This window comes from Podarcis filfolensis (genome assembly GCF_964270895.1).
Source record: "Podarcis filfolensis genome assembly, chromosome: 16".
Classification (NCBI taxonomy): domain Eukaryota; kingdom Metazoa; phylum Chordata; class Lepidosauria; order Squamata; family Lacertidae; genus Podarcis; species Podarcis filfolensis.
The window spans coordinates 37,014,650-37,035,032 of record NC_139620.1 but is presented as its reverse complement, the minus strand read 5'-3'; the positions used below and the strand labels follow the sequence as shown (position 1 = coordinate 37,035,032).

Genomic DNA, 20,383 nt, shown 5'->3' with positions numbered 1-20,383 from the left:
TTAAGATGCTGAGGGCGGCATACACAAGTCTAATGAATAAAACCAATCCCTATCGGCCGCCTTGCTGCGTGAGGCGAGAACACGCCGCCTGACAGGAACGAGGCCCAGCAGCAGGGCGCGCTCAGCCGACGAGGCTGGCAGGCGCCCCGCTCCGCCCCTTCCCAGCCCGGCCGAGGTGGCGGCGGAGGCGGCGGCCCGAGCGGCAGGCGGGGCCAGGCGGGGCGGGCCGGCCGAGGAGCTCCACTCGGCCGCGCCGGGCCTGACGGGGCAGACAGAGCCCTCTTTTAGCGGCTGTGCGATGGCGGCCGGCGTGTTCCTCAGGGCGGGCCGCTTCCCGGGGCTGGAGGCGGCCTCTCCCGCCCCGGGGGCCGCGGCGCCCCTGTCGCGGCGGGCGGAGGCGGCCGGGCTCTCCTCGTCGGAGGACAGCGAGGACGAGCTTGGCGGCGCTGCGGCGGCCCCTCGCGGGCGCTGCGGAATGGTGGGGCCGCCCGGGGGCGGCCGGCGGCGGGCTCCGGGCAAGCGGTCGGGCGTCGCGGCGCAGATCATCCACTCGGGCCACTTCATGGTGTCGTCTCCGCACAGCGAGCACCCGCCCAAGAAGGGCTACGACTTCGACACCGTCAACGAGCAGACCTGCCAGACGTACCGCTTCGGCGCGGCGGCGGGGGCCGGCGGGGGAGGCGGCGCGGCGGGCGAGGGCGGCGGGGGAGGCCGCCTCAGCATCGACGCCTCGCTCACCAAGCTCTTCGAGTGCATGAGCCTCGCCTACAGGTGAGGAGGGGGCGCCGGGGAAGGCCGCCCGCATTGCATGCCCTCGGATGGAAAGAGGGGTGGTCATCATAATAATAATATTAATAATAACAGCAGCAGCACAACGACAATATAAATATAAATAATAAATGCCCCGCCCACCCGACTGGTTTGCCCCGGCCACTCTGGGCAGCTTCCAACACATATACAAATGTTAATAAAACATTAAACGAGAGAAACCTGCCTTCTGAAGGGTGCATAGTTACTTATGGCCTTGGCTCAGGGGGGTCCCATAACTCCAGACCCTCCAACGTTTTCCCTATGAAAATAGGGATGTCCTGAGGAAAAGAGGGTCATTGTGGGATCGAATCAGAAATCAGGATGGCTTCTGTGAATCCGGGAAAATAGGGACACTCGGAGCGTCTGTTATTTGCTGCTGCTACTGATCTTATTTTGGCTAGTTGGAGCAAGCCTTGGTTTGTTTGTTGTCTAGTTTCCAGCCACCTTTTCTCCAAGGCGCCCCAATTTGATCCTCACAACAACCTGGTGGTGATTATTTATTTATTTATCTCATAAGATTTAAGCCCAGCTCCACGGTTAAATTTCTTTCTTTCGCAAAGCGGTTTACGAAAGGTAAAACGGTAAAACCGAGGGGAAACTCACAATGCTACTGTGAAAACGTACAAAAGTTAAAATCCTAAAACAGATTAAAATCACCACAACCTTTTAAGCATCCAGATAGGCTTGTCTAAGCAGCCATGTTTTTATTAGCCTCCGCAGTCAGAGATCAAAGCGCCTGCTTGATCTCACTAGGCAGGGAGTTCCAAAGTTTAGGTGCTGCTGCCTTAAACAAGTATTAAGTGGCACCTACAGTAGGGCCAGTTGAAGTGGTCAAATGAGCAGCTGTGCGGTAGGCTAGGCTGAGAAATGGTTACTGGCCCACCAAAGTCTGTTTGGAGATAATGGGGCTTGCTTGTGAGTGGATGTGTGTGCAGCAGGCTGGGGGTTGGTGAGCATCTTCTAATGCCACCCCTTCAGTACAGAGTCCAGAGTGCTGCCGCCCTGCATGCAACTCCTGTGGAGAAGAGTTAACCATGTCACTGGGCAAGCACTGGGCATGGGGTGTCCTAATCTTGGGAAGCGATTTTACTGGGGTTTTTTGTTCTGATTGATTGAGTGTGCTTTTTTGTATTAATAGAGTGCTCACTAGTTCATAGAGAGCTTATGTATCAAAACGTTGGTTATAAATGGATACCAGTTGGCATGCAGTGGTAAATTTTCAGCTGTAGGAGCTCATTGTGATTGCCTGTACAAAGAACGCCAGGGACTGCAACCCCCACCATCCTCAGCTGTTGCTCTTGCTAGCTAGGGCTGATGGGAGTTGGAGTCCAGTCTCTGCTTGATTTTCTCATGCTCTCACTTCCTCTGTGCTAATGTGTTACAAAAAGTAGTAAAACTTGGAAGCCTCATCACCACCTCATTCCCTTGCTTTCCAATTGCCCTTGCCGTCTGTCACATGATATCATTTGCCATGTTCTGAAAAAAGTCATGGAGCTGTGCTTCCATTCTTCTGCACCATTGATTAATACTGTTAATACAAATACTTAAAAAATAAATCCCAGCCTTCCTGTAAAGACTTGGAGCATGGTTACTCCATACTCAGCCCTTATGAGGTAGGATTATCCTCATAGCAACCCTGTGAGGTAGGTTAGCAGTGGCAGTTGATGAGCAGCGGAGAAGGCAATGGGGGGCCTTTCATAAAATCCATGGTCCCCAGCTCCATAATCCCCTCACCCTTATTAGCTGAACAACCCTCCCTATATAGACACGTAAAAACAATGCATGTCATAAAAAGTAAGGGACGGAGACCTATAGAGATGGTGCCTGTCCTTAACATCATATTCAAATTGTGCTCAGGGATAGGCAAACTCGGCCCTCCAGATGTTTTGGGACTACAACTCCCATCATCCCTGACCGCTGGTCCTGTTAGCTAGGGATGATGGGAGTTGTAGTCCCAAAACAGCTGGAGGGCTGAGTTTGCCTATGCCTGCTCTAACTACCCAGGAACTGTGAGGGGAAGATGTGTTGCACTGGAGAGGAAGCCTGTATTCTCTGGAGCAGGCTTTCTCAACCTCGGCCCTCCATATGTTTTTTGAGACTACTATTCCCATCATCCCTGACCACTGGTCCTGCTAGCTAGGAATCATGGGAGTTGTAGGCCAGAAACACCTGGAGGGCCAAGGTTGAGGAAGCCTGCTCTGGAGGCTTGTGAGAGGGGCAAGTGGGGGCTGATTTAGTGTAGGAGGAGACGTTAAAAAAATGTACTGAATTTGTGTTGCAAAGAATGTGAGATTCTGTCTTCTCTTGCAAGGTAGCAGTTTTCAAGTATGTATCAACAATTGTCTTGGGTGTGACCCCAAATTAGCCAAAGTAGTTAACGGCAAATCTTCTTTGCAAAAGAGCTATAAAAGTAAGTTTATGGTGGAAATTCTCAAGCTTCTCCAAGTCAGCATGTTGTTTTGGTTTCCACTCCTCTTTTGCCCATTGCAAGAAAAGAGTGTGCTTTCTCTTTACCATGCTTTTTCCTTTGTATGCATTAATTCTTTTAACTGAGAGATTGAAGTGTCAAAAGCTATGTTGATAGAGGTCTAGAATTCCATGAGAGAATGGAAACAACTTTTGGGAATTTACATTACAGTCTGTTTTTTCTTGGGTAATTCTCGTCTTGCCTCAGGAACATGATTTGCTCAACATTGCAATGTAAATTTGTGCTAAGCTAATTGGATGTGGTAACAAATGCAAGAGCTGCCCTGTTGGAGTAGACCAAGTAGCATTCTGTTGCCTGCACATAAGGTCTGTTGTCATACTACTATGAGCAAACTTTTTATAACTTTAAAACAGTGTCTGCTTGCTTTTTTTTAAAGTCTGCCATTAGACTGTCTGTTTCAGAAGTTGGAGCTGGCGCATAAACCAGTAATCTAGCTAGAAAAACAGGGTGTGGAAAAGGGCTACGAAGGGACTGGTGAACTTCCTTGCAAGGAAAGTTTATGTTTGGGGCTCTGGAGAAAGAGAACTAAGGAATGTGTGCAGCCACTATAAAGGTCTGTGTGCATGGTGTGAAGGAAGCGGATAAAACTTGCTCTTCCTGCAAGAGATTCGGAGCAGACAAAAAGCAATTCTTCACACATTGCAATCACAAGATATGGAGATGGTTTTAAAAAGAGACGAGACAAATTCAGGAAGGATAAGGCTACTAGTCATAATGGCTGTGTTTTGCATTTGAGGCAGTGTACCTCTGAATACCAGTTGCTGAGGACCACGAGCAAGAGAGTGCTGTTGCACACATGGTCTGTCTGGAGGCTTCCCATAGCCATCTTACTGATCACTATGGGGAGAGGGATGCTGGACTAGGTAGACCTTTGGCCTCATCCAGCAGTGCTGCTCTGATGTTCAAGACCAGTTTGTGGGGCTGCTTTCCAGGCAGTGAGTTACAAAGCAAACTTGCTTTCAATAATACCAAAATACAGTGTGTCAGGTGGACTATTAGGGCTACAGCTGCATTTTGTTTCCAAGTGGGCTAGTATTTCAGAAGAGAAACTGTCCTGTTGTTGTAGGAGGGACACGTTTCATTGTTGTAAGCTAGTACTGTAGTACACAAATTGTGCATTGTGTGCTAAATTCAATCTGCTACAGTAATGAGACCTAGAAAGTATTTTATCTACCTCTACAAAGTATTGTAGGAACATTTTGTTCTCCTTGCCTACACTGCCTAAAGATCAAAGTATCACAACAGGATCAAAGATTGTGACTGATCCGGATTAGATAGGTGTCCGTAGGCATGCACTGTCTCACAATGCTTTTCAACAGTGATTCTCCCTCACTTAATGAAAACTTGCAAGATATTTTGTGAAGGGTTCTGTTAACTTCAGATTTACCCAAACTATGCATGCATAGAAATTGTGTTACTACTTCCTTTCCTCCTGTTATGGAAAGAGAGTGCTAGAGGCAAAGTAATGTTCAAGTGACACAAAATATTGTTAGAATGTTTTCCCTTCTTGTTCTTAACACAGGTGTGTAAATATTGCTTGTGATTTGTGTAAGCTCTTTTTAGAATATGCAGCAAACAGAAGCCTATACTGAGGTAGAGTAATGTACCAGGTTCATATAGCGAGCAGAAATTACTTTGTAGATCTATTTGCGTGCTTTGGAGGCGATCTTATCTGGTAAGGAGACTTTGCTTAAGATAGATGTGTGGCTGATGGTTATATTTTAGGAATGATGTTAACACTGGGATTAATCAGTGTAAGCCCTCTGAATCTTGTTTGTTGAGGTTGCCCAGACCAGGATATCAACAAAACCTAGCTCCTATAAATTTTGGGTTAAAATGATGTGTGAAATTATTATTTATGATTATTGTTGTTGATTTCAGTGCTGTGAGGGTGGGTTAAAAAAATGAAATGGATAACTTCCCAGAAAATTCTCAATATTGGGGGTGGGGGCAGGGCAGGGCGGGAACAAGCATTGGGGCACCTTAAAGACTAATTGCTTATAGCCATGGTCATAGGAAAATGAAATTCAAACCATACTGTTTACAGTTCCTCCCTGTCCCCCACATCTCTCTCCCTCCCCCCCCCGTGTGTGTGTGTGTGTGTATATGTATGTGTGTATATATATATATATGTATATATATATATATATATATATATATATCACATCACTCAGGATAACAGTTCATGCAACTTACGGAAGTGGCCTGTTGTCCACAGAAGCATATTCCACAATAGTTTCTTAGTACAGACCCTTTGCTGTTGCAACTTCTATCGTCATATTCCAGGAAATTGGAAAATGGGTAAAATACTTTAATTAGATCAACATTCACTGGGTAAGGATATGTAGACTCTTCACAGGTTTGCATACTAACCACTGACATTGTTGTAATATAATATTACCATGTCAGTTTTTTATTTGTTGAACATGTGCAGAAAAAGGCACGTTTACTTTACTCTTACTCCTCCCCCCGCTACCTTTACATTTTTATTTGGAAACAAATTCTTCAGAGCTAAAAGGCCAATGGCTCCAAAACGAACGTTGATAACTTGTCATGCCCAATTGTTGCTGCCCACAGAAGCTTCAAGGTTATGCTTATGCTTTTAAAATTTATTTTTACATAATTTCCAAGGAAGTAGATTTCAAAGCTGAATCCTGTACTTAAATAAAATATATAAACAGAATGAAAATATCACATTCCCCCCCCCCCCAATCAGGTACAAACAAATTTTGTCTTCCAGGCCTTAGAAGTCCTGGTCTGAAGTCTTCAACTTTATGGAGGTTTTCAGTATGAAAGCTGTGTAGGATAGTTTTGCTTGCATGCAGCTGGCCACATGGAGCAAAGAAGAATTGCTTTCAAGTAGTTTGGTAGGGAAGTATCACAAAGGCTGATTGTGTCTCTTTTCCCTTTTCTTCTAGTTAATAAATAACTAGCATTTAGAACTATGTGGAATAATAGAACTACAGTGGTACCTCGGGTTACATATGCTTCAGGTTACATACGCTTCAGGTTACAGACTCCGCTGACCCAGAAATAGTACCTCGGGTTAAGAACTTTGCTTCAGGATGAGAACAAAAATCGTGCTCCGGCGGCATGGCAGCATCAGGAGGCCCCATTAGCTAAAGTGGTGCTTCAGGTTAAGAACAGTTTCAGGTTAAGAACGGACCTCCGGAACGAATTAAGTACTTAACCCGAGGTACCACTGTAGTGACTTTTTTTGTGTGTGGTAATTTTTGTGAACTTATTTGTAAGGCTGCTACAGCTTGAGGCTAGTAGGTAATTTAAAAAAGAACAGTCTCTTCTTGTTCCTTTTCCTGTGTGCAGTTTAGGAACAAGGCTGGATTTGGTATGCTGCATCTTTTACCCTGTAAAAGGAGCAGCTTACTAACCTTAGCCCTGTAAAATGTACAGAAGCGGGATTCAGCAGTAGAAAAGGAAGGACAATGGTCTCTGCGAAACCAACCATTGGATCATGTGGTTTGTTATCTCCTTCTGGTGAAGGTGAAGGTAATGCTGGAAAAATTGACTGACACTTTTCCTGCCTGATTAGCCAGCTTACCTCTGGGAGATTAATCTGTCATTAACTAGACAAAGCATTAACCCCTGAAGTGAGCAGTTTTTCACAGGAAGTGGTTTGGGAAGCAGCCTAAAAGACTAGCAGAGCATTTTATGTGTAGTAAATATTTTTAAAAAGATAATAGAAAGCAGTAGATCTGACTAAAAGGAAAGAAAGTTGATTGCACTGTTCATATTACGTTTTTTGGGTATGATAAATTTATCATTCTACCTTGCAGTGGTTGGAGTCTTGGGTATGATAAATTTATCATTCTACCTTGCCGTGGTTGGAGTCTGTGCCAAGCAAGCATTAGGCTTATTGTTGCATTTATTTACTTTGGGTACATTTGTACCTACCAATCTCTCACCAAAGAGCTTAGAGCATTATATTGGGATTCTTTAGTTGTCTCATCCAGCTGTGGGTCAGGCCCGTATCTCTGTTCCTACAGAGCTGGAACTATGGACTTGTTTATAGTGCATGTGAAATTAAAAGACCTGTGTTTCTGTGGTTTAGGGTCCAAGAAGGGGCAACAGTGAACAAGAAGAAATGATTGTATGCTTCAGAAATATTGTTTTCTATTAAACAGTAGAAATTGTGTCCTTCTGTAAGAGCAGTTCATCAATGGGCTAAGCCTCCTAGAGACAGTGCATAATCTCATTCAGCAATCTTCATGGACAGGTTGGACACATGTTTGTTGAAAATGCTTTATGTACAGAAGGTCCTGTGTAGGACAGAGACATGCACTGGATGATCAGTTTGCATCCTCCCTAGGATGAAGTGCTGTTGACAGTTCCATGACAGTTCCTAAAGTAGGATTTCAGCCTGCAGACTCTAGGTACCTCATACACATCCTGTTTCTATGCTTCTTTACATGGAACCAAGGGGACACAGGTGGCATTCTGGTCTAAACCACTGAGCCTCTTGGGCTTGCCAATTGGAAGGTTGGCGGTTTGAATCCACACAACGGTGGTGAGCTCCTGTTGCTCTGTCCCTGCTCCTGCCAACCTAGCAGTTTGAAAGCATGCCAGTACAAGTAGATAAATAGGTACCACTGCGGCGGGAAGGTAAACAGCGTTTCTGTGTGCTCTGGCTTTCATCCCGTTGTCCCGTTGCGCCACAAGTGGTTTAGTCCTGCTGGCCACATGACTCCACATGCGGACAAACTTCGGCTCCCTCGGCCTGAAAGCGAGATGGGCGCCACAATAGTCGCCTTTGATTGGACTTAACCGTCCAGGGGTCCTTCACCTTTACCTTACCTTTTACATGGAACCAAGTCCTCCTGAGCTTGATGGGATTGAATCCTTGGCATGAGAACACAGCATCAATATTCTGAGCAGTATCCTCCCTGTGGATGAAGTGGCTGCTTGAAAAGGAAAAAGTTGCGTAACACAGGAATCACAACATTGTTTATTGAAGCTGTTATATCCGCTGTAATGGACATGTTTGCTTCTAGTGGAGCTTGTCATTCCCTATCATTCCAGAGCCCATCTGTTTTCAGACTACAATATGAAATGAAAACAGTAGTAAATGAAAATGGTGCAGTTAGGTAATTTTAGACTCTGGACTTGATTGCCTTATTGGAATGCCCCTCTTCAGACAGTAGGTGGGTATTACTTCACCACTGTTGGAAACTCAGATATATAAGCTAGGCAGCAATTGGCTCCTTAAACCAGGGTTTCAGTCACCAAAATGGAATGCCTCGTTCCCATTTTTTGGCCAGACGACTCAAAAGTTATATATTTCAATACAACTTTTTCGTTCCTGAAATTCATTCTGATTGTGCAGATAAAATAAAATGGATAAAATTCTACAGAATGTGTTGCTAGTGTGTGAGAACAGTGAAGATCCAAGGATCCCCAGGCCAGGCATGTACCCCCAGATGGTGGAGATGTCAGGCCCGGGCATCTTCATTTGGTTGCAAAGTGCGCCTGGGGAATTTTGAATGCTGACTTCACCTACTCCAAAATGGCAGCCTTGCTGTGTTTGGGGTCCCACCTGCTCATTCTCCTAAGTAGGGTCTTGGACTTCTGCCCACAAAGTCTGGTACCACTGGGTTTGCTGTTGCTGAGTTCCATTTTGCATTGCTGGAGCTGCTCCAAGTGTTTTCTTTCCTGCTTGTGCAATACTTATTTCCCAGAACTATTAGGCATTTTTTTTTGCATTTCCTTCTGGGAGGAGGGCTCAGTCAATACTAGCATATTGTGAAAATATAGGCACTTCTGTTTCTGTAGCTACACAGACGATTACTATTAGAATTGGAATAAGCACAATCTGACTGTTATTGCTACATGTACACCCTCCTTGAATTCTGTGGTTTTACGTATCAGGGCATAATGACAATCATCTCTTCCTTAGCAGGTCTTAAAATTAGGTAAATACAACCTCAGATGAATAACAACACATTACACCGTGCCTTGATTTATTTAACAGAAATAAAGCCAAAATGGGTAGTTGAAAGAGACACTTCAGTGGGTATAGGATCAGATAGCTAACATTTTCATGTAAAGTCTGCATATGTTCTTAGTTGGAATCCTTTGTGAAAGTGCCTGCTTGTGTGCTGACAGAACTGCCTGCTCTCTCTCCCAATGGCAGAAAAGTGTTGCTCTTGATAGGGTGCTTGTGGATTGTGCTGCTATGCTAAAACAAACCAAGGCAAGAAGTTTACAATACTAAATGGGCTGTGTCCCTAGCAGCAGGTCAACAAAGGCTGAGAGGTCTGCGTTGCATTCTTTAAGCAAGGACTTCTCAAACTTTACCATCTCAGACTTAACCAACCCAAAACAAACAGTTGCCTGTAAATAGATGTTAAATCTCTTCTCTTTTCTCCACCTCCCCTCCTCCGCCCACTTGCTGCTGATCCCTTGCAAAATTCACATTGCTGAAGCATTTACAGGAGCTCTCCTTGATTTTTTTCCTACAGTTTCTTTCTTGCAAAGCTTATCATTCTGTAAAAAGCCACAGTTGAGAGAAAACATGGGGTTTCAGATGCACAATTACACTTGTTGTCGTTCATGTAAAATTCTTTGGCAGGAAATAATAATAATAATAATAATAATAATAATAATAATAATAATAATAATATTTATATCCTGCCCATCTGGCTGGGTTTCCCCAGCCACTCTGGACAGCTCTGAGCAGAATAGTAGAAACACGATAAAATATCAAACATTAAAAATTTCGCTAAGCAGGGCTGCCTTCATATATATCAGGGGTTGGCAACCTAAGGCCCATGAGCCACAAATGGCTCATGGGGGTTGTTTAACTGGCCCATGGACCCCTGCCGGCCGCTTGGTCAGCTCTCGTGCGCGTGCTAAACTGGTGCAGAGCAGAGCAGGGACCGCCTTCCGTGCCGGAAGGAGCACCGGAAATAGCATTTGCGCATTCGTGTGCACGCGTACACTCCAGCCCACTGTGACGTCTGCGGGACCGTGAACCTCCCCAGGCCACAAAAACTTTGCCGACCCCTGATATATATGAATGGGGAGAAATGGCCAGGGAGGAAAACCCCTAGTTCTTTCAGCCCACCTGCTGTTCCTTAGCTCAAAATTGCAGCCTTCCAAGGTTTCTCTTCATTTGAAATAGAATAGTTGGAGGTCTGTTATATGCAGTTGTGGGGAATCTGTGGCCTTCCAGATGCTGTTGGGACTCTAGCTCCCCTCAGTCTCTGCCACCACGGTCATAGAATTGTAGAGATGGAAGGGGCCATCTCAGGGAGGTCTGCTGGAGAGGCACATGCTCCCCACCCCTGATGTAATATGTAGTTTGCCTGTCAGCCATAATATTGCTCAAGATTTGCCTTTGGTATTCCAGCAATCCTATGCTAACAAACGAAAGCTGCATCTGTTAATTTTTTAATTTTGCTCTGTACTAGACCAAAAATCTTTTCAAAAGCACCCCTGCTTCCTCATCAAAAGCTGGCTGCTTAGCTGGAAGGCTTATAAAATCCAAAGTGTCTCTGCAAAGGGAAAGTTTGTATTTATAATCCTTTTACATGGCCTTTGTTAAGCAGATAAGTGAATGGCCGCTCCTTTTATCGAGCTTGTCAGAGGTGTTGATGTTTGCAGCTTGATTCCATCGCCTCTCTGCTGGCTGCCTGGGACCCAGTCCTGGGCACAAGCGGACTGACTGCACTCCTTTCACCAGCACTCGCCACATTGTAGGATAATTAAGTGCCACTTGATAAGGCGAACTGCTCTGATGTGCTAAGTGAGGTAGCACTTGACTTCTCATCACTCTGTTCTGTCCCAGTGGCTGAAGAATGGCTCCAGGTTGGAGACATTTCATGCTGAGCCCTGATGTTCCATTTAGAGCAGCTATTTCAAGGAGTCTCTTCTGAGCATTTGTATGTCTTCTTTAGATGAATGCCAGCCACAAATGTGGTTTTCACCACTCAGCAGAGGCATGAATGGGGGAGCCTTTTCCCAAGCCATGTCTTTGACAAATCTACCTGCCTGTTAACGCAAGTTTCCAAACACCTTTGTAGCACTTATTTACGTATTTAAGAAATGTAGAGACCGCTCATCATTTGGCCCCACAGTGGTTTGCAATAATAAAATGGTAATGAAATACAGTACATAAAACAATACAACATTTCTTAAAAGAAAACACAGTGAAAAAGAGAAATAAAAAACTCTAAATAATTCATCACATTATTTAAAAATATTGGTTTGCTTAACCCATCAACCAAACAGTTCATTAAACCAATGAAAACAAGATTGCACTTCATCACCAAATGATATCATTTTTTAAAAATTGATAAAGAGTGACAGTTTCTTTACAAATTGATCTTTATCTGTAGAAAATCCTGAACCCAAATATCATATGTTTATATGATATGTTTATACACTATAGCTGTGTTCCATAAACCATTCTGATAACAGAGGTTCTACTTTTCTTCTTTCAGTACTTGGGAATTAACATTTTTGCCATTACCAATAAGTTAGTAACCATCTCAACATTTGTACTATCCAGACATCATTCCAAATAATTCAATAGTATTCCAGTTGGTATTCCATTTGGTTCATTTGGGATATATCTGTTTAATATAATGCAACACAAACCACCGAAAACTAGGAATCACATTTCAAAAATAAATGTAAATAATCTGTGTAAATTTTTCAACATCAACAATTATCCTGAGACAACTTGTTAATCTGTGTTTTTTTTAATATGGTGTAAAATATCATTCACACATTTACAAAAACTTTCTTTCAAATGAGCAGCAATTAGTACTTTACTTACATTTTCTCCCAAGCAATTTAAATGTAAATAAAAAATTATTCTAGTTAAAATAATAAATGGTAGAAGGTTTTGGGGAAAAGTTCAACTTTTGATCAATCGGGTTATAAAACAAAAGTTCATTTTGGACCCAAAAGTGGTGTTGCTTAGTTATCAACCCCCAGAATTTAATTAATAAGAATTTAATTTTACACTTGTTAACAGCTGCAAAGTTAGTCATCACGAGACATTGGAAGTGCCTAGATGCGGACCTCTTTGAAACCTGGATCACACAGTTTTGGACTTAATATTTATAGACACACTTAATACTTTGCAACAAGAACGCTGAAGTGGTGGTGGTGGGGAAAGCACTACTTTTCATGCAACATGGTTTGTTTTCTTCACTATGTACAGTCAATCAGGTATGGCTTCCACCCCCAAAAAACACGAGAGAGACACTACTGAATGACACTTGTTCATTGTAAGGTGGTGGACTCTCCTTCCTTGGAGATTTTTAAGCCACCTGTCATGCATTATGGGGGGTTGGACTAGATGACACTCAGGGTTCTTTCCAACTCTACAAATATATTATTCTGTTATTCTAAATGAGCAAGAGAATATAGTCTTCAGTAAGAGAATAATTATATGGAGGGTTGTTGTTGTTGTTTTTTGCCAGTTTGTGTCTTTGGATGAGATGGTTCATGTTTTCTCCAGTGTGCTGGCCCCTCTTTTCATTGTTTTCTTCGTTTCATCTCCTTTGGCACCAGTCTACAGAATATGGATAAATGTTTAGATGAGATGCCTTTGACTTTGGCTGTGTACAGCTGCTCAGAGTGGAAAAAGAAGACGACAGCCAGCTTTGTGTTAACTCTTAAGATGCTGTAGGTAGATGATTACTGCAGTAACATATGTATTATAATTCTACTGTTAAATATTCATTTTAAGAACATGAGAAAAGCCTGCTGGGTCAGGCCAATGGCCAGTTTAGTCCAGCATCCTGTTCTTGCAGTGGATAGCCAGATCCTGTGAGAAGTTCGCTGACCTGACCTGACTTGAGCACAGCAGCACTCTGCTCTCCTGTGTTTTGCAGCAGGTGGTATTCAGAAGCATACTGCCTTTGACAATGGAGGTAGTACATAATCAGCATGGTTAGCAGTCCTTGACAGCCTTATCTTTCATAAATTTGGCCCTCCAAGTTGGTTGCCATCATTGCCTCTTGTGGGGGCAAATTCCATAATGTTATGAGAGAGGGATAACAACTTTCTGCTGTCCTCTTTCTCCACATCATGGATAATTGTATACACCTCTGTCAAGTTTTCTCTCTCTTGTCTTTTCTCTGAACTAAAAAAGCCTTGAATAAGCCCTTTCCGCATAGGGGATTTGCCCCATCCCCTTGAAAATTTTGGTTGTACTTTTCTAAACCTTTACAGTATCCTTTTTGAAGTGAGGTGACCAGAACTGTGAGTATTTCAATTGCATTTGCACCATACATTTTGTTTTAATGATCAGAGGTTGCTCTGAAAGGATCAGGAGCAGCTGTTCTTGACCTATGATGTGTGTGTGTTTATGCATGTATATGCATATCATTACATTCCTAGAGAAGCTGTCAAGCTGACCTAATTGTCTTTTATAAACCTGCAGCAGCTGTTCATTTTCAACATAATCCATTCCTACATTTATTTCCACTCCTGACATGAATCAGGCGTATGGGAGAAAATAGCCTGTATCTGTTTCCAGGTAGACTCAATTTTTCCAAATGCCTGGCTATTTGGTGAAGTGTGTACAGTGGTACCTCAGGTTACATACGCTTCAGGTTGCATACGCTTCAGGCTACAGACTCCGCTAACCCAGAAATAGTGCTTCAGGTTAAGAACTTTGCTTCAGGATGAGAACAGAAATCGTGCTCCAGCTGCGTGGTAGCAGTGGGAGGCCCCATAAGCTAAAGTGGTGCTTCAGGTTAAGAACAGTTTCAGGTTAAGAACGGGCCTCCGGAACGAATTAAGTACTTAACTAGAGGTACCACTGTAGTGGCTAAACTCATGAACTATGAACTGGAAAGCATTTTTTTAAAAAACAACAACATGAAAAAACTTTTGCAAATCTGCCTTAGATGAAGACGCCTATGTATTTGAAACAATAATTTTTCTTATCAGCCGAGTCTGGTGCAGTAAATTACTATTTCCTGTGCTGCTTAGAGAGATGGTGATGCAAAAGCTTTCCCATGGAAAAGTTTGGGGGACTGAAAGATCTCCATGCTAGGATGATTTTAAAATCCCTTTTGCTGCCATTTCCTGGTCTTAATCCAGTCTTATTGGGAACACATAGATGGATTGTCCCATGTAGGCCAGATCCATCAGTGTGAAACTTCACTCCCCTTAATGGCACCCCAGATCCACTGCTGAGGATAAATTGGGAAACTTCAAACTGCAGGACAGCAAGAGGTGCCAAAAGAATGGCCCCTCCCTCTGCTACGTGCCCTTAAATAACCAGGAACTGACGTGGCTTTTTCAGGCCTTGTTGGCCAACAGTGGAGTGGCAAATATGATGAGGCAAGCCAAACATGCAAAGCATTTTAAAAGACATTCCTTATCCTCCATAAAAGGGCTGCCCTGTAAGCAAGTGCTGTGATTTTTCTGCAGCCAGTGATATGAATTTTAAAAGAGAGATGTTTGCTTTTGCTTTCTAAGCAACTTCTAGAATTCAGATGACACATTCCAAGGACATACTTTTAAAATCTGGCTGCTGTGATACAGGTCACTTTGAAAATTTATCTCATTTTAACTTGTCGCAAATCCTGTTTAGGCTATGAAAGAGGTCTTTTGGCTTTCACAGGGTTTCCTGACTAACTTATTATAACTTACTATTATTCTAGACTAACTTTTTCTGTGATTAATGTTTTGCCTGGTTTCTGTTCAGTTTAATGCTTTCAGCAGTAAACAGGTGCTGTTGATGAGCTTTTGAGCTGTAACTGAAGGACTGTTTTTGCATTGTGTGAGAGAGTTTGCATTGTGGGCAGGTTCAGCGTGGGAGAGGTGAGCTGGTTCTCCAAAATGCTCTTTTCTGGAACACCGAGGAGACTGTTTAGAATAAGATCCTTGTAGTCTTCAGGGTATTTATAGGCTTGTCATGTTGTGTGGGGAATGCTACATTATCCTTGGTGACAGAAGAGCCTAGCTTCAGGTTTCTCCACCTGTTGTATGTGGTAAACAGCTCACTGTTCTATGAAGTCAGTAAACCTTCCCCAGGCTCCTGTTCATCTAGGGTAATAGACAGGCTAATAAATAATTGGAATAAGGTTGTTTTGAGGTACTTCGCAAGAGCCATCTTGGTCAGCTCTGCTGATAAACAAAACATCATCTCAACCTGGAGTTGCTGCTTAGACTTTGCAGAATTTGGAATCCCCAAGCATTTGATTATTTGCCAGCACCCATTACTTGGTTCAGGTGGCCATTTTTAATACTTGGAAGGAACCATAAGGTGGCACTTCCCGCTTGGCAGTTATTTTTGGAAATGTTTCAGCTTCAGCCAGAATTATGACTCACATCACATTGTTAAACGGTTCTCGCATTTTTCGGATAACAGGGCTCCTGGAAATGCAATAGTTGAATAGCTGAGTTAATTTTGACAGATGAATCTTCCCAGCCTTTGCAATACCATCGGCAGAAGAGAAGCTGAATTTTCTGAAATCTTCCATTTCTTTGTACAGTTGTACCTTGCAAGTCGAACGTTTTGGCTCCTGAGTGGCGCAAACCCGGAAGTGAGTGTTCTGGTTTGCGAATGTTTTTTGGAACCTGAATGTCCAACACAGCAGCCAATCGGAAGCTGCGCCTTGGTTTCCGAAGTTTCGGAAGTTGAACGGACTTCCAGAATGGATTCCATTTGACTTCCGAGGTACCACTGTACTTGCTAAACCAGATTGGCTTTGCATTTTAAAGTCAAATGTCTCTTGCAACCATCCCTGTGACTTGGGTCGTATTTTAGTTGCAATTTTACAAACTGACAAATAAGTGTATCCCAGTTTAGCCCATGTTGAACTGGGATTTTGAACTCCAATCCAGTTCTCTGTCCCGTCTTCCATGCTCATTTGTTGTGGCCAGCTGGTGTCTTCTTGCCCCTGGCTGAACGTTTTAGGTGGGGCAAGCACAAGTGCAGCTGAGCATGTTAACTGCAACTTGTTATGGTAACAGTGGCAGAGCTACGTTGTCCCCTCGTTCGTGTCCATCCCAGCCGTAATAAAAGGAATAAAGGAACCCTTGATAACTTAAAGGAGGACAAGAGTTTGCTCCCAGTTGTATCTGATCTCTTGTAACATTCCTTTGTAGTGCAGTGCTCTGTGTTAAACCAGCTCCACACAGACTTCTGTTTCACTTCACCTAAACCTTCATCCTCTTCCGCACTCATGAAGCTCTAGCAAGGTAGTGCAGAAAAGGAAGGAGAACAGCCTTTGCTTTTTTTCTGGGGGTATTCAGGGGTACGCAGTACCAGCACCTCTGTTTTTTGTTGTTAAAAAGTGTGGCCTTTACTATAACAACTTCATGGTGGGAAAAAAGCACTGGGTGCAGGCATCACAAAGGTTGTTTTTAGAGGCAGGAAGTGAGATAAATATAAAATTCTTCCAGGGCATCCTCTCTGTTCTCTATCCTTACACCCCACCAGCTTGTCAAATATGTGGAAGAAATTATGGCACTGCCAAATAAAGTGTCAATATGGCAGAGCTCCCCTCCCCTCCCTCTGCCATAGGAATAAAAAAATAACAATTTGATCTCATCAGGTTGCTTTAAAATATGGGTTTCCGAAGGGATAATTGTTCTTGCTCTGAGTCAGTCACAGCATTGATGATTGCAGTTCTATGTTGCAGTCTCCCGTTGCAGGTTCTTCAGTCACTTCTTATTATAATAATAGCTATCACTACTGCTGTTGCTTATTAGATGCTTATTACCCAAAAGTCTCCAAGCAACTTATAACGCATTAAAACATCAATATAAATACATGATACCATAAAAGGAGAGCAAACAATATCCGTAACTGACACAGGAAGCTCGGCAGCTCACTAATAACAAAAAACATCATGCAGGGGAAGGGGGATGTAAGTCTTTATGGTGCCACAATGATGTGCACGTTACCAGAGACTGGGTTACCAAAGCCAGCCTGTCTCTATGCAGGTAGGGTCACAGCTAGAGTACCACCACAGACTGATGAAAGGCCCTGTACACACTCCTGATTGGCTTCAGCAAGTCTCACAAGACCTCAACCACTCCTTTTGGTAAAGGGAATAAGATTGCAGAAACACCCTTAAATATGATCTCCAATTTAGCTCTTTCCTCCTCATGGCAATAGGGCACTAGGCCAGAGTTAAATGTGTCCTTCCTTGATGTGAGCCGATGGCTGTGCCTGAAGCTTTCAAGGGCAGTTGGAGATTTGCTTTCTAGCCATTTTGAAAACTGTATACAAACAATCAGTGGGTGAGTTTGGACTTCATTGAAGCCGCCCAGACAGGAGGGAAATAACAATTCTTATTGGCTCAATACAGGAATGTTTTTGTCCTGCATGTCTGCCTTTTTGCTCCGCAGCACAATAAGTGAGCGTTCTTATCTGATGCTCTGAATGAACCTTTGTTTGAGAAAATATTGTTAGTTTTGGCTTGAAGAGAGCTGAATTCACGCGTCCAGTTTCCCACAAAAGAGATTAGATTAATAAATGTCGAGAACGTGTGAGCCGTTGTCAAAACTGGTTTGTTTAGTTCAGTTGAACTGAAAAGGCTATGTAACTGAATGTGTATTGAGAATTAGGTTTAGGAGTGCTAAGTTGCTCAGTTTTATTATTGTGCATTCAGATTAATTGTTTTAAAAGTCTGGTTAGTGTAGCAGAATATGGGTATCATCACTTAACAGTTTTATGACCGAGTTCCAACTAGGAATTGAATAAGTCGCAACAAAAAGACACCACTCATCTCCTGCAAGGATTTACCAGTGACTCAGTGCCAGAATAAAATTAGTTGTTGGCTGCATTTTCTACATACAGAATGTAGATGCCAACATGGTTGAATGCACTGTACCACTTCAGATTTACAGGTGGGAGATAATCACTTTTTCACACTTCCCCATGTCTGCCCATAAAAACTAGCATACTAAGAAGAAATGAGTCGCTAGTTTTCTTTTTAAAACCAATATACTGCACTTTCTATATATACAATGTTTATTATATAACATAAAAATTATTCACATAATGCAGATATTATAAAATAAACCATCAGCTATAATTATAGTGCAGTTAAGGGTGTTAACATGTGAAAATAATGTACTGTTGAGCAGGGAGTAGGGTCAGGCATAAGGGGCCATTTGTTTGTTATGGGTTTTTTAATAGACAACTGGAAGAGGAGAGATGTGCAGAGGACTATGAGTGGATGGGTGCCCTATTTACCATCCTTTGGACCCCCTGGGAAACTCACCAATCCAAATCTACTGTAGTTGGAAACTGACAGTGCTGAGTAGGTCAAAGCTGTGGGCGACCTAGGGTGAGGTCACCACGTTCCATGACGCCTTGGTTGTGAGATCTTGTGGGTGATCTCATTTAGGCTCTGGGTGAGAGCCAAGGTGGCTGGGTGGTGTCCTAGGTAAGAGCCAGGAAGCTGAGAGATATTGTGTCAGAAGGAGAAGGAATTGATACTAGGAAGTATTCTTTAAAAAGTTGTGTTACTAATTCTTCTGTGTATTTTTCTAACATTTGCTGTTCTTGCTTTAGTTTTCTGATAATATTTTTATTAATTGAGAAGTTTGGAAATGGTATAAACAAAGAGGAGCATTTCAAAATGCTAACCCCCACCCCATTCTGCAGTCTGAACTGGGGCAGTCAGGTTTCTCCACTGTACAACCCAGCCTTTTGATTCAGCATAGTATTGTCAACAATACTTTGCCTTTCCCTTATTCGGGCTACCCCTTTCTGAAATAATCTTTCACTATGATTATCACTACTTTGCTGCTTGGTCTGTGTCTGCTTCAAGGAGGAATGGTGTGTGAAAATTGTCATACATTGAGATGCACGCGGTCATTCAGAGCATAGTTGCTTTCAAGGGCAAAGGAGCAGTGAGCAGATAGCAACCAAATCACAGGGCCTGTGGTCCACTGAAGCAGCATGTGCAACGCACTAAGCAGCCCTTCCCAACCTGGCACCCTCCAGTTGTTTTTTGACTCCAACTTCCATTAGTCCCAGCCAGCTTGACCACAGTTCAGGTATCATGGCAGTTGTGGCCCAGCACACAACTGGAGAGCACCAGATCAGGGAAGGAAAGCATTAGTTAACATGAAGAGCGTAAGAATAGCCTGCTGAATCAAGGCAGCCAACCCAGTAGTCCCTCTAGTCCAGCATCCTGTTCCCAGAATGGCCACTCAGATGTCCAGAACCTAAGTGCAGTAGCATCACTCTCCCCACCTGTTTCAAGGCAAAGAGGGGAAGCCATCTGCAAGGCTCATGTCTCTTTTGCTGCTTGAAGTTTGGTTTAGCAGTAAACATCAATTTTCATTCTGTCATCGAGACAGTCTACACAAGAGTTTCCCCCTTCTGCGGTTCTGCAGGTAGCACTTTAAGGGCCAGCGATCTGCGGCCTCTTTGTCCTGTGCCTTTTCAGAGCTGTTCTGTTACTGTTGTTCTGCTATTTCACTGTCTCTGTACTAATGCTTGTGTGCTTTAGCTTTGCGCTATTATCACTGGTGGGAGGTTTCTTAAACCTGAAAACCTGTGTTGTTGTTGTTTTTAACAACGCTGGGGCTGGCTTTCTGGGCAGGAAATAGTGACCTGCCATTTTCATTTCTGACCCTCTGTTTCATGGCCGTTGGGTAAGTAGTGAAGACGACCCTTTGCCACAGTGTAGCTGTAAGGAATTGCTTTTATTTCATGAACTCAGCTGTGTTGCTGCACCTTGTGGAGCATCACAGAGCATTCCCCCCCTTTGCTCCTAATGTACAGCTGCGATGCTGCGCAGGTGCTTACCTGATAAAATTAAATAGAAAGTCACACGAGACACAAATGCCACCCAGTAATAAACAACTCCTGTTGTAATCTCTTGCATGTGGCAAGGGATTCCAGATTAATTTTAGGGGAATTATACCATCATCCTCAGGGTGGCAGCCTGGGAGAGGGCATTCTCTGTGGCAGCCCCTAAGCTGTGAAATTCGCTCTCCCCCACCCCCAACAGAGGTGCATCTAACACCTTCATTGTATAGCTTTTGCTGTATGCTGAAGGCACGGCTCTTTACCCTGGCATTTGACACCTAGATTTAGTTAATAGGAGCCACCCCAGTCCTCTGATGTAAAGT

The 20,383-nt window shown here is 43.4% G+C and overlaps 1 protein-coding gene across 2 annotated transcripts in view; it reads left to right on the top strand.

Annotated features, from left to right (window-relative positions):
- The first annotated feature begins 221 nt into the window (after window positions 1-221).
- Window positions 222-20,383, top strand: part of MLXIP (MLX interacting protein) — a 56,788-nt gene continuing 36,626 nt past the window's right edge. Inside the window, exon 1 of one of the 2 annotated variants that reach the window (XM_083589942.1) lies at window positions 222-771. In XM_083589942.1, the coding sequence (XP_083446068.1) occupies window positions 299-771 (473 nt within the window). In that variant the 5' untranslated portion in view covers window positions 222-298. The remainder of the gene's footprint in view (window positions 772-20,383) is intronic. The other variant, XM_083589941.1, reaches the window with a different exon arrangement.